Here is a 13,935-nt window from a genome sequence, read left to right as displayed (position 1 = left end):
CAGCGTGAAATATGAATTCTCCTCCCTGTCCCTGAATGCTGTGTATACTATATCGACATTTGTGGAGCTTGTGGCCGTCTGGCTTCGGGCATTTGATGTAGATTTTCTCAAAGACTTCTTTGGGGATTGTTCGGATGGGCCGGGGCCAGAGCTGAGAATTGAATGATGGATACTTCAAGTGACTCTCTTTGGCCTCGTATAACTTTACAGCCTCATTTTACCCCCTTGGTCTGTAAATTTGGTGTCATAAAAACAAAAAAAAATACATCACAACCAGGCCTCGCAGCCATACTGATGAAGAAATTTGTCTGTTACACTGGGGACCTCAGAGGTACGGCCATGTCAGTGCCTTGAGCTGGCAGACGGGGAAGGGGTCAGGCTAGAGGTAAAGGGGCCAGATTGTAACAGATTGCCAACCCTAAACCCCTGCTCTTAAGCAAAAAAATGGACTTTAGAGATGAGGGTGCCAGTCACAGCATAATGATGCCGAGCTGGGTACAGGGTAAGTCCCATCTGCCACACAGAAAAAAAAGCTTTCCCTTTTGTCCTGTCTCAACCAAGCCTTCAAACTGTGCTGGCAAAATCCTCTCTTCTGTCCCCCTTGTCCTCATTATAAGCACAAAGCTGTAAGTCCAAGCCTGGTTTACCCTGAGAGAGCGGCAGCCTGGGGAGAGACTGGAGAAAGCCATATACAGCCATGACATATCGTATTTCCTATCGTATGGGAACAGAGCGACGGAGAAAAGCACAATTGTGCGTAAGCTCCCAAATCATTCTTTTTAGATTGTGAAAGATTTTCCTTTTGTGTGTAATTTACCTCCTATTTTTTTACCGAAAGCTATATGAACCTTTGAGATATTTTCACTGGATGGCTTTGAACAGCGCTGCGCTTTCAGGATATGTGGGTGGTTCATATCTCTTAAGGCTAGACGACAATATTCCGACCACTTGAGTCGGACAGCTGAGTAATGCATCAATGAAACCATGTGTTTTCCACAGACAAGAACGCTCAAACACATTTCTCACTCTCTTAAACACACGAGCACGATGCTATGTGGTATATGTGCTCGCTGTATTTTCAACAACATCGCTATGATTAATGGCCTTCAGAACTGGGGAACTTGTTCAATGTGACACAAGCTTTTGTCTCTGTGTTTCATCCCCTTCCTCTTCCTGACAGGCACCAGAGTCGCCTTCTCTTTGCAACCAGCCACCGCTGGCTGGTGCGCCGGGGTGGGAGGATGTGATATGAGCTGACAGCATGGTAATAACCCATGCAAATTAACAGGGTAGAGTGTAAATGCAAATGCTAAAAGCACAATAGAAAAGTGATTAAAAAGCATTTCAGTGTCTTTTATCTTGTGGTGCTGCTCGTGCTGGGGAATAAAGCGAGCAGACTTAGGTACTAGGGACTCGTGCCAGCACTCATTTCAACGTGTCTTTTTTTTCCCCTCATGAGAGGACTTAACTTTGATTGTTTTTCAGGCTGCCGTCTATCTCCCCGACTGCCACAATCACACTGCATCCAACTGCAGGACTTCTCAAAAAAAAGAAGGATATAAGCACTTTGGCAGTAACTTTCACTCAGTTCAACTCTGCCTGAGATGCATGAATGTTTGTCCCCTTCATAAGAACAAACTCCTGTTTCACATGCATGTGTGGGTGTCTGTACACAACATACCTTTCTGTTCAAAACAAACTTAGCCTCAGAGCAGAAATCAAGCACCAGTGGAGCATATGTTGAGTACATTGCCAAGAGCTGGCAGTGTAAAATTAGTTTTGATTTTTTGGATGCCAGAATCATATCCTCAAGCCTCCGAGTAAAGTTGAGATCACAGAACGGGCTCGGGAAGGGTCCAATTAACCTCCATTCCCTACTCCACTGGGATGGATATTAGGTGAAAGAGTCAATTACATTGACATTATAGGATTTCCAGTTGCTTCATTTGCAGTAATGTGGCATGTCTGTCTCCACTGTTTATGTTTAACCGGATACTCATGCCTTTGTGTTTACGGGCAATTACAATTCGAGAGCAGTGATATGAAGCCTTTACTCTGAAGTTTGCAAAGTCCTTCCAAAAGTGTTTAACATTTAATTAAAGAATACTCTACATGCACATAAATTTGTCTTGGTGGCACTGGGATAACCTGAAGCTGCCAGATGTTTAGTTACACAGAACCATCTGAGAAGCCGACACTGGAAACTGTTTTAAAAAATACCTCTCAGTGATGTTCTCTGCTTTTCTTTTAATGAAGAAATAATCTCTCCATTTCTGATATAATTGATGCTATTGCAGCATCTATGCCATGGGTGTCAAATTGATCCATGAAAAAACCGGTGTAGCTGCAGGTTTTTGTTCCAGCAAAGCAGAGAGCACACAACAAATCAACTGTGTGAAGACAGGTCAGGTGATTGAATGAGTCGAGTCAGGTGTGCTCCTGCTTGATTGGAATGAAAACCTGCAGCCACGGCGACCCTTTCATGGATCAGTTTGACACCCATGATCTACGTCGTCTACAGTTGGATCTCTGTTTCATCACACACACCTCTAAAGGAGGCCTCTCTACACCTCTACCTGACTGAGAGAAGTTGAAGTAATTCATGTTAGCATTAACTGGAGCATTAACTGGGATGTTAGTTTTGGCAAAAAAACAAAAACAAAACTTATGTTACTTACCAAAGAAAAATTAACAGCGACTCCTTGGAGTGTCTGTTAGTCCAACCAAACACTGATCACATTTGAACACATTGAAGACACTTTTAATGAAAATCAACATTCAAATAATGTATATAATGTAATAATAACTTCATTAAGTGAAAATATAGTGTGAAAGGGTCAAAGTTATGAGACCAAACCGCTAAACGTCCTTTTTTATATCTATATAACGTTATATATAACTTTATTGACACGTTGTCGTGGATACGCATAGTTATGCTTCTCTCCTGATTACGGCTCGCCTTGTAAGTGACCTGTCAATCAAAGGTAGCCCCGCCTCAAATCATACTATTCTGTATCTTCTATTTTCTTCTAAATGGGGCCATTATTAGAACTACTGACATCAAATTGTCTTTAAGAAGATTTTTTACTAGCGATTGAGACCATAGTGTTCCCAAAAACATTTTCTGAGGTAATAAATCAAGTGAGAAGTTTTCTCATTTTGCATTGAAATGAATGTTTTTGCAGCCAAACTTAGCACCACCTGCCGGAATTTTCGTCAGAGGCAGGCTTGCCTCCCTGCTCAGACCTAGAGGTTGCCACCTGGTTCTCTCCAGGTCCTCCGGCTTCCTCCCACAGTCCAAAAACTAAGCTAAATCGCCTGTGAATGAGAGCGTGAATGGTTTTCTCTCTCTACCGCGACCTGTCCAGGGTGTACCCCGCTTCTTGCCCAATGTCAACTGGAATCGGATCCAGCCCCCCAAGACCCAAGTTCAGATAAGCGGTTAAAGATAATGGATGGATTTATGGGCTCCTTTCATGTCACTCAAGGTCACTTCACAGACAAAGTAAATAACTGTAAGAAGGTAGTGTAGAGCCATATAGGTAAAGCAGTTGTACAATGTATGTAAACACAAAAAGAAAAGACCTCTCAGGTTACTGCCGAGCACTTATAGAAACTAGATGATAGAATGTTCTTCAGCTGGAGTAAAGAGGTTCAAGCACCTGTGACAGCTGGCATTAGCATCTGCTCCGAACAAGTGTCTCTGAGCAAGTAATTGTATCTGCAGTAGCTTGAGGAATTCTGTTCTGTAGCTGGCCTGAACCTCTGTGGAAGAGAATGCAAAGGGAGAAATCGCACTTTCTTGAAATGCAAAATATTCTACTTTAGTGACAGAAGACAGAATCGTGCAAACCGGACTACATCAGGAGATCATGTAACAGCTGACTACACGTACGCTCGTCAGAATAATTTGTGGGGAATTTGACAGCGTTTTTCCTGCAAGAAGCTCCAGCACGAGGCACATTCCCTCTGTCTTTTCTTGTCTAGCTGCTGTGAAAAGAATGAATGAAAGCTGCCTGCAAGTACAGTTGGAAATGTCAATATCATAAAAATTGTGAAATTTTAACTTCAACAACTCGTAAACTGATTATTTTAGCACAACCCTGCAGCGGATCGCGGCGCCGCCTGATCTCATGTGAACGCAGCCTAACACATGCTATTTGCCAGCCTCTCCTCTCCCTCCATCTGTATTCCCTCTCTGGGTTTTGTTACAGATCTGCGCATCAGAGACACAGTGTGCTATTGTCACTCTGGCACTAACAGGAGAGAAATATGTTTTAAATGTTCTTGGGGGTCCACTTAGTTCTCTTTCTGCTTGGGCCATTATTTCCAGTTTCAACTCCAAAGGACCTCTCCAAATTCAGACATGAAGTTGTTCTGCATATTGATGGCACTGTGTCACCTCAAGGCCCTCTTTGAAAGCAGTTTGTATCCACAATTCATGGGGATACAGCCTCCCTGTGTTCACTGTACAGGTTTCAGAGGAGTCAAATCTTCTTGAACCTTTTTTAATTGTGAAAATAAATCTAAACAAATTAACATCCTCACAAATGCTGATGGAAATTAGGGATGAAAGCTTTATTAAAAGCAAATCTCTTCAGTGGAGCATTCAGAACTAATGGTCTTTTGTGACTAAATGGCAGGCAACCACATAGGATAGTTGGTGATTCAAGCACAAGTCGTGCATAAAAGCTAATATGCAGTAAACAAAGAAAAAAGCAGCAATAGCAGGCAATCGTAAGCTGTCTGAAATTGAAAATCCTTGCTAAATGATTGCACTAATGTTGCTTTTGTGATTGCTATTTAAATTGACTTCTACTTTAATTCCGGGACAAAGATTAGCTGCTGCTTAGGTATGCCAGCTTTCACCTGTAGGTATCAAGCCATTTCAAAGTAAACCTACAGTGTCGTTAATGAGATTACTGGAATACTTTAATTTCAGTTCTCACTTATCCTGCTCCGATACACAGGGCTGCAGCCTATCCCAGCATGCATTTGATGAGAGACAGTGTACAGTACACCTTGCACCAGGCTTTCAAGCTTTGGAGCTCAAATTGACATGTAACCAAACTGACAATTTCTTCCACCAAGTGAAGCCATTGGGCCTAAACAGCCTGTAGACTTACATTGTGAAAGAGACGTATGACGTCTATAAATCCTCAGATGATTTATTAAGCATCACAACCCCCACAAAATGATTCATTCCATTATCAGCATTTAATCCATTCAGACTGATAACATTTACAAAGTCTAGAAGAGCCACATGATTAAGTGATTTTATTCCCCTTCAAGGTAGCAGAGAGGTTAACCAGAAGGAGTCCTTGAATGCAGGCAGACTTCATGGTGCATTCATGTGCACCTCGTTAATAGGCCTACAGGAGGATATGTATCTAAAAGCCTAAAAATAGGCTACAGAATGCCTGAGAGCCTTGCTTCATTATATTCAATTACATTTTCATAACTTGAAATGTTTGAAATATTTCTCCTAAAACAACTTAAAGACCTGAATTTCCTTCACATAAATAAATACATTTCCACCATAAATGAATGCACATGTAGCAGCCTCCAGGGCTGAAAATGAAGCAGAAGTGCCAAAAATTGCACTTCTTCAAATAGCCCCTTAAGACTGGCAATTCCAATACACCCCCATATTAAAATGCCTACAGCAGAAATAAACTTGTTTACAGTCTGGTGCAAGAAAGGTTTTGGTCTCCTAAGCTGATTTCCACCTTCATGACAACTGTACAGGGCTTGCATTTTAATACAATTCACCCATTTTGTTTATATTAATGCCTAAAGTTCTGCCTAAAATAGGGTACGGTCATTTTTAGGTGTGGGCCATCACGGGTGGCGTTATTCAGCAACCAGGCTTCATTCAGCCTGCAGACTGTATAAATAATGACGGGTGATGTTACCCGTTGGTCTGTGGACTGCCGAGTTCGGCGTAACGGCTGTCGCCATCTTGCTTTACGTCCGTCGACATCTTTGTTTTTTTAAACCCGGAGGAGACCATATTTGGACTGGGGAGGCGCGAGGATGGGTGTATCTAAATATAAACTCTTCACCCTTTATAGGGCATTCATTGAAATACTTGGAAATGGAAAATTTCAACCCAACCATGTTGAAATTGTTATTGGAGGATATTATATTTTTTTCAAAATGTCTCATTTTTATGTTGCAAATGAAAGTCAATTGAGTTATTATTATTATATTATTGCAATATTGATTAATCAGATGCCCTGGTGTCACTATCTGTGACATAGCCGGATCTTGGCTGATTAGCTGGGAGACATACATATGGTTCTACGACCTCACGGAGATTGCGGGGACCCCATCTGGATGTCCGCTGAAGTTACCAAATATGGTTATTCGCCCAATAAAGGGTTAACGAGAAAACAAAATGTGTGTTACGTACTGGAAAATCTGAACAGCGACTGAACGCTGAACAAAACATTTTTAAATGACCAAAATGTTTAAATAAACTTTCATGAACTGAAAACACACAGTGAAAGGGTCCAAGTTCTGAGATAAAAGCACAGCTGTTTAGTTGTACACAGTGCAGTGAATACACATCGCTTTCCTTCGTTTCTCTACTGATGAATGCTCACCCCAAATCGTACACTTCTTTATCATCCATTTTCTTCTAAATTGGACCATTATTTATTCGTAAGCATCATATTGTCTTAAAGAAGACTTGAAATTAGCGATTGAGACCATAATGTTGCCACAAGGATTTTAACAAATCAAGTGAGAAGTAGTCTCATTTTATATTGAGATAGATAGGACCGAACCTCTTTTGGCGACCCCTGCTGGAATTTTGAAAGAATGCAGGCTCTGCCTCAGCTCACCCACGCTCCACCTCTTTGCCCATTCTTGGATTAGCTGGGAATTGGGTGGAGTCAGGCACTGCCATGATATCGACAGCTGGAGCCGCCACACTGAGCTTTACACCACCTCATAGAAACCTTTGCCATCACAGAAACTACATCCATATTTCATACAGTCTGGTCAGAAAAAAAGGTCATAAGTTCAGTTCTTGCTATGGTTCTTCAGCTGTCACAGAGACTGTCAATACCAGTGAATTTTGATGAGATTGCAGTGAAAAGCCTTGCACTATCATTTAACTTGGTGAGACAATTCAAAATTCATATTGATTACTTTTAGACTCCTGGGCTCGCAATAAAAAGTATGGTTTCATCAAATATTTATCACTGAATTACTGTCAGTAAAAGTAAGCCGAGGGTGACCTTGGTACATTTTCTCTGCCATCCTCCCTCCAACACACATCATTGTATCTACTATAAATAAAACCCCAGAGATGTGGACTCAAGGCCAGGGTGCTTAGTACAAGGGGATGTTGGGAGTGTTTCTTGTGAGTCCAGCTGTCTCCAGAGCTCTAAATCCCTTAATTATGAGGTCAGGGAAAGCAGACTCTTGGGAGCGTTAAACATGGTCCTGTTTCTTACATTCACCAATCCAATTTGCTGTTTTTTTTCTTCTTTTTTTATTTGTAAAGATAGCAGGGTAATGGTGCTTGAGGATATAGGACAAAAAGGAGGTAGTAAACGGGAGGATAGAGGGGGAGGTCATTATTGAAGTAACTGGAACAGCAGTACTACCAGGGACCAGAGAAAGTAAATGCTGCTTTTAATGCAGCAGTGTGCAAATGAACTCTGAACATTGTAAAAGAAGAACTGGCTCGTGGGACTGCAGGTCTCATTTTTTACATATTTGCTGCTGTGTCCTGCTTTCAGCTTTCAGGATTTGTATCCTTACTAAATAATGAAGCCAGCAGTAAATACAGCTCATGCTCAGCAGAAAAGCTATGGATAAATGTAATAAAGAATTTTCTCTTTGAGACAGAATTGCATTATTATCAGGTGAAATGAATGGCATCATTTTAACCCTCTGAACCCACCATTGAAACGTGTGTTTTCTTTAAAAGATCGTCAAAAGTTCACCATTTATCAGAGAAAGAAACTGTAACAACAGGCATTCAAAGTCAAAATTTTAACTTCTCGACAGTCCCTGAATGGATCAAATTAAAAAAAAGTAACCAAAATGAAGCTTAAATTTGTGATATTTCTGTCAAAATTACTTTATTCTACATGTGTCATTTAAAATGTCACCATTTGGAATAACTAGATCCTGTTAAAATGTTAAATTCTGCTCCTCAGAGACACTGTGAAGACATGTTTGATTCTGCTGAGACCAACGGTCATGTGACACATATTAACTGAAAATCTGTTTACACAGAGCAGGGAGGAGAGGACAGGAGAGGCTGTTTACACAGAGCTGAGAGGAGAGGACAGGAAGTCCTCAAAAAGTGGTTATAAAAATGCAAATAGTTCAATATATATAGCATGTTGAGACCATTTTTCCCCCAATATTCATGACACTTGTTGGCACTTGGGCAAAAAATTGTTATATATATATATAAATTCCATTTTATTAAAATTTTAAAAATATAGGGTATATATACCCGAGAAATTCAATGTGTGTTTTTTCTTTTCTTTTTATGATTTTTTATTCCAGCAAAAAAATATGTTTTTCATGATTTGCAAGCAAACTGTAAAAAGAGCAAAATGTCCTGAAACACCTTGGGAGTTAATGGGGGCTATTTTACAGAGACTTCTGAAAGACTTGGTCAGTAAAATTAGAGGAAAATGACTAGAAACTAGAAAAATCACCAAAATTGGACATAAAAAAGTAGTAGGTTATAAAAACCTTTTCCTTGTTCTCTCAAAAACCATAAACTAATTGTATACAATGCCCAAATCGTTTTCCATCAATTCAGAAAAAAAGAAAACCTTGTGTGGCAATCTCAATGCCAGGCACACAGAGCAGAATTATGTTCGCCTGTGCTCTGTGCAGTTTTCATTATGTAAAGGAAAGGGAGAGACGGAGCGGAGAGGATTTGGAATTTTTATATCTGTTGCTGAATCTTTTGTTTCTTTAAAAAAAAAAAAAACCTCCAGAAGAATGTCAAAGATATTGGCGTTTCTTTGGTGTTGATTTTTTTTCTCCCCGAGACTTTTTACAGACTGCTTCACAAACTTGACTGCGGTTGCTTTTTTGCATTTCAATTCATAAGTTTTCTTCTCCCTCTCTTTGTATAAGCTCTGCTTCAGCAACACGATAACAGGCAGTAACCTTGTCAAGCGAAGAACTTCATTATTTATCCGTTTGTCTTTAAATTATTGCTATGTGGGCCTCAGTATGTGTTTGAACTGAAAGGCAGATGCCCCCATTGAACACAGCCGACAGACAGACAGCTTAAAACAAAGAGTTACAGCACAAGAAAACAAGGGAACAAATGAGCTCAACCTTTACCAAGTGGGCGAAGAGAGAGAGCTGCAATTACATGAGTTATGAAAGGCTTAGACTGCGTCATCACAGACAACCATCTTCATCCTATGCAGGGCTGATTTGTTTGCAATTGCAAATAGTTTGCTGTGCACAGTAGGTCTTGTTTTTAATCATGTCAGATATTTCACCAAGGTTTATTGCTGCCTTTGGATTTGACTCCCATTAGCCGGCCGTCCACCCACCGGGCTGAAACCCTGATCAATGCAAGGCTCCCTGACCACAAGGTTGTGTTAATGATTTTATTCCAACTGAACAAAGCATCTCCTTATTAGTGCCATGGAGAAATACTTGTCAGGGGATTATCAATACTTATCAGTCAAGTGGAAACTCGCAATTTGACAGTAATTATTTTTAATCTAATAAAATTGGATTTCATGAGATTAGCTTTGTCTAAATTAAATGTGTGCGGTTTGATGTGTGAGAACTCCCTGCAGATTGTTGCTAAAACTCTCCTGATCTCTTCGCGTTTATGGCTGCTAATATGGTGAAAATGAATCATAACTTTTAACTGCAGCACTTGAAGCACTTTGCGGAACAAAAAATTGACGATGGTGTTAGGAATATATTTACTGGACTCCTGTAAGCTTTTTCAAAGCAGAGTATGATTCTGTTTTATGGAATAGAGCAATCAATATTATAAATCTATAAAGCTGGATTGTTTTTTTTATTGTCTGATTTTACGTTCTGCATATTGGAGTAACTTCACTGTACTGGAGGCACTTTAACACTTGACACTGCTTGTGTGCAGGGTGCGTGTGAGTGATCGGTCAGGAACAGACACCTCTGACAGCTTATCATATGCCAGGTTGAGACAGGCTTGTCAGCAAGCTAATGGAGTGTTCTAAGGTTAATTTACTACCATATGAATCCCATCAATATGCAATTAAGAGGTGTGGAAACACAGAGGCAGACCAGCAGCTAAATCTTCACCACCCCCCAACCCCCACCTTTAATCAATTAATTTCTGTGGCATGTCCGTTTAAAAAGCGCTTGATTGATTTAAGTGACACATGAAAGAGACATTGCTCTCTACACGACCTTTCTGCTTGCCTTGCTGTAGCTGCCTCAAAGCGTGACTTATAGATTAAAAAAACTGTAACTTCTGAAGAGATTTTTCTCTCAGTACTTGACAGATTTCACAAACGATTCCCACTTTAAATGTTCTTTAAACGCTCCATAGCTGAATCTGGAGGGAAACAATGTGCCAGATGGCAACAGAGAGGCAAAGTCTTGTCATGGGATCTTACTTTGGAAAACTTGTACCATAGTCAGTGGCGATAGAGAAATATTTTGATCCCATTTGAATTATGTCAGGATATATATACACACATGTTACACAATATACACAATGTTTGGCGATTTAAAAGATGACTTTGCAACACTGGTGGAAAGTAACTAAGTACTGTACTTAAGTACAATTTTAATGAAGTTGTACTTTACTTGAGTATTCTTATTTTATGTAACTTTATACTTCTACTCCATTACATTTTAAAGGCAAACATTGTATTTTTTACTCCACTACATTTAACTGCCAGCTTTAGTTGAGATTTAACATTAAAAAAGTGATCTATTTAAAGTGATTTGACATTTGTTGAAATTAAGACTCATTACAGTTTATTAAGTAGTTAAAATTAATCCTTGAGGAAGTTAAAATGCTGCTTACATAAATGCATAATTAATTAAAATAATAATCAAATAATATATTTGGGATATATATATAACAATCTGAGTGGGTCCATTCTGCATAACGAGTACTTTTACTTTTGATGCTTTAAATACATTTTGATGCTGATACTTTTGTACTTTTACTTTTTTTTTAAAAATTGGAATACAGGACTTTTACTGTAGTGGAGTAATTTCACAGTGTGGTATTAGTACTTTTACTGAAGTTAGAGATCGGAATACTTCTGTCACCACTGCTTTGCAAGTCACAAGAGTCACACTTTCTTGCCATGGGTTTGTTGTAGTCTAACAACCGCTCTGTTAACTACATCTATACAATGTATAAAGAGAAGTGAATACAGTGTTGGAGGCGGGGCTCTGCCTTTTCCCTATGAAGCTGCTCAGTGGAGAATCAAGCCAAAAAGGTTGTGTGCATAAAGAATACCTGAATCTTTAAAAAAAATACTTCTGCTGCTGTTCCACATCTAGTGGACCCGATTTTCCAGTTTAGTGCTCTGCTAACTTGAATGTGAATAAAACGATTTGATCTCTTGACTCTTCTAGACTTTCCAAATGTTATTGGATCATATTCTGACAGTGAAACAAGTCATTTTGTTGATTTACAGACGTTTCTTACCCAATGTAAGTCTATGGGAAAAGTCTTTCTGGGCCCAGTGGCACCACGTAACGCACCTGGAATTGTAATTCCACATTTTTGTCGCTATGTAAAGTCAGAGTCTTCCTGGGGGTTCGGCTAGGTTGGCTTTATTCCGAGCATAATACCGGATGTGTTTTATGCAGCAATACCTTTTTTTTAGCAGCCAAAAAGCAAACGAACGAGCCAGAGAAGTTGCATGTATGAGTACAACCCAGTACAGAACACACAGACAGAAAGTTTTTATAATTATGTATTTTGACAGTGCTACACTTCAAGAGTTTTAGGACAACGCTACTTTCTTGACGTGTTAAATTAACCTCTAAAAGGGACAAACATCACATGTAATTCATTGCACAACTCAAACAGGATCAAATAATGACTCATCTCTCGCAATTGACTATATTTTTTTCCCTCAATCGTGTTTCTGTAAGGTGAGGGACTTTGCCTCTCTTGCCAATGCCTGTACACTAAACAGAATACATGAAAAACGCTGTATCTTAAAGCCTCTTCAGCTAACGTTGTGAAAAGGGCCTTTGATACTCAGCAGCCCTCATCAAAATTCAAGTGGTCCTTGTGCAGCTGGCCATCATCTGCTGCAGTGTCGTCAGATAAAACTTGCTTGTTGATATTGCCTTGAAACAGCCACAATATGGTTTATGAAGTATTCACATTCGTATTTAAGCCACCATACGAGGACTAGAGTAGAACTGCATGTTGAGCAGTTGATTTTTTCCGGGGGGATGTGGGAGATTTCCATTCATTACCTCCTTCTCCTCCCAGTGCTGCTTTATAATGCTGTGAAATCTTGCTCACATGTTTTCTCTTTACACTGCCATGACATACTTGCTTGGATCCCTGGAGAGATTCAGACGGACGGCTAGTGATACGATATGTATGAGATTTTCTACCTTATCAGCCCCATCCGACTCACATGAGCCCTGGGGAGTTTTGAACATATTGTCCCAACCATTCAGTTACCATTTTAAGTGGAGACTCCCTCAGCAGGTTCTTGCACTGGAGAGATAAAACAGATCTGCAGATTTCTTTTAGTCAGATTTATTTTAAACATCTGGGCACAGCAGCATTGCTCTTTCCTCGCTCTCGCTCTTGCCAGTGCTGCCTCCACCTAAATGCATAACCCTAACGTGACATTTTGTACAAAATGAATTCCTGGATTGCACCGAGCAAGTGAAAGGCTGTTTTTTTAGTTTTTTTTTTACGAATGTCTGAGGTTGAATTTTGTTACCATCAAATGTTTTTGGAATATTGATTGACAAAGCTTTCTTCCTGTCCTCCACAGCGCCTCCAAACAACATATCAGTGGTGGCAGAGAACACTCCAGCCCCATTCAGTCGATACCAAGCCCAGAATTTTACTCTTGTCTGCACTGCAAAAGGAGGGAAGCCGGCCCCATCGGTGAGTTGCTGTTGAAGATGCATCATCCACTGGGGACCTGCCTTTACAGCACACAGATCCCTGTTGTTTACAAAGGGAAAAGAAACTGCGTTGCATGTTGCTGACGGGGGTTTTGTTGTTGATGTTTTTATTTTATTTTTATTTTTTTAATAGATATCAGCACACAGACCACAAGGAGTTTTACCATTCCAGTAAAAATGCTCTTTAAACAGAATTTCCAAAGTTGCATTACAACAGCACAATCCTTGATCTCAGTGTTGCACACACACACACACACACACACACTGAGTTGTTGGCTAGAAGCTGCTGGTGGATACAAGCTCGCAGCCTGTTCTCCCCCTCAAAAAAAACTTCAGTATAGGTTGTGTGTAGAGGCAGCGAAAAACGAGCTATATTTACGTAATTTCACCATCTGCCTCCATCTTCTTGACTTAGTAGTGATAGACAGCCAAGTGAAGTTCAAAAGGCAGATTCCCACATTCGGTTGGAAGCTGAGGTGGTGGATGGCTCAAACAAACAGCAGACTTTCACCCAGGAGAGCCTGTGTGAAACAAAAGTAAATTATTTTTAACTGAAATGACATGAATCGCGTTTTTGAACATAAGTTACGTTTTTTACGTACCTTGCGGCAGTCACGTCACCCATGTAACTACTTCACTTCTGGCATTTACGTACATTTATTAACTGTTTAACTGTCTTTTATAATGCCTTATCAGAAGTTTTTTGCACTAAACTTAGCTTGGTGGTTTTATAGCATAAATCCACTCAAACTTTTTTACAACCACCAGTGTGCTGTAGCAATGCTGTCATGCATCCGGAACGCCCGGACT

At 40.0% G+C, this 13,935-nt stretch overlaps 1 protein-coding gene across 2 annotated transcripts in view; it reads left to right on the top strand.

The window, feature by feature from the left end:
* The window catches only part of igsf21a (immunoglobin superfamily, member 21a), a 272,635-nt gene that overhangs the window by 201,780 nt on the left and 56,920 nt on the right, over positions 1–13,935 (top strand). For both annotated transcript variants that reach the window (XM_059328431.1, XM_059328430.1), the window contains exon 5: positions 12,990–13,105. In XM_059328431.1, the coding sequence (XP_059184414.1) occupies positions 12,990–13,105 (116 nt within the window). The remainder of the gene's footprint in view (positions 1–12,989; positions 13,106–13,935) is intronic.

This window comes from Centropristis striata, chromosome 3 (genome assembly GCF_030273125.1).
Source record: "Centropristis striata isolate RG_2023a ecotype Rhode Island chromosome 3, C.striata_1.0, whole genome shotgun sequence".
Classification (NCBI taxonomy): Eukaryota; Metazoa; Chordata; class Actinopteri; order Perciformes; family Serranidae; genus Centropristis; species Centropristis striata.
This window is presented reverse-complemented; position numbering and strand designations above follow the sequence as displayed.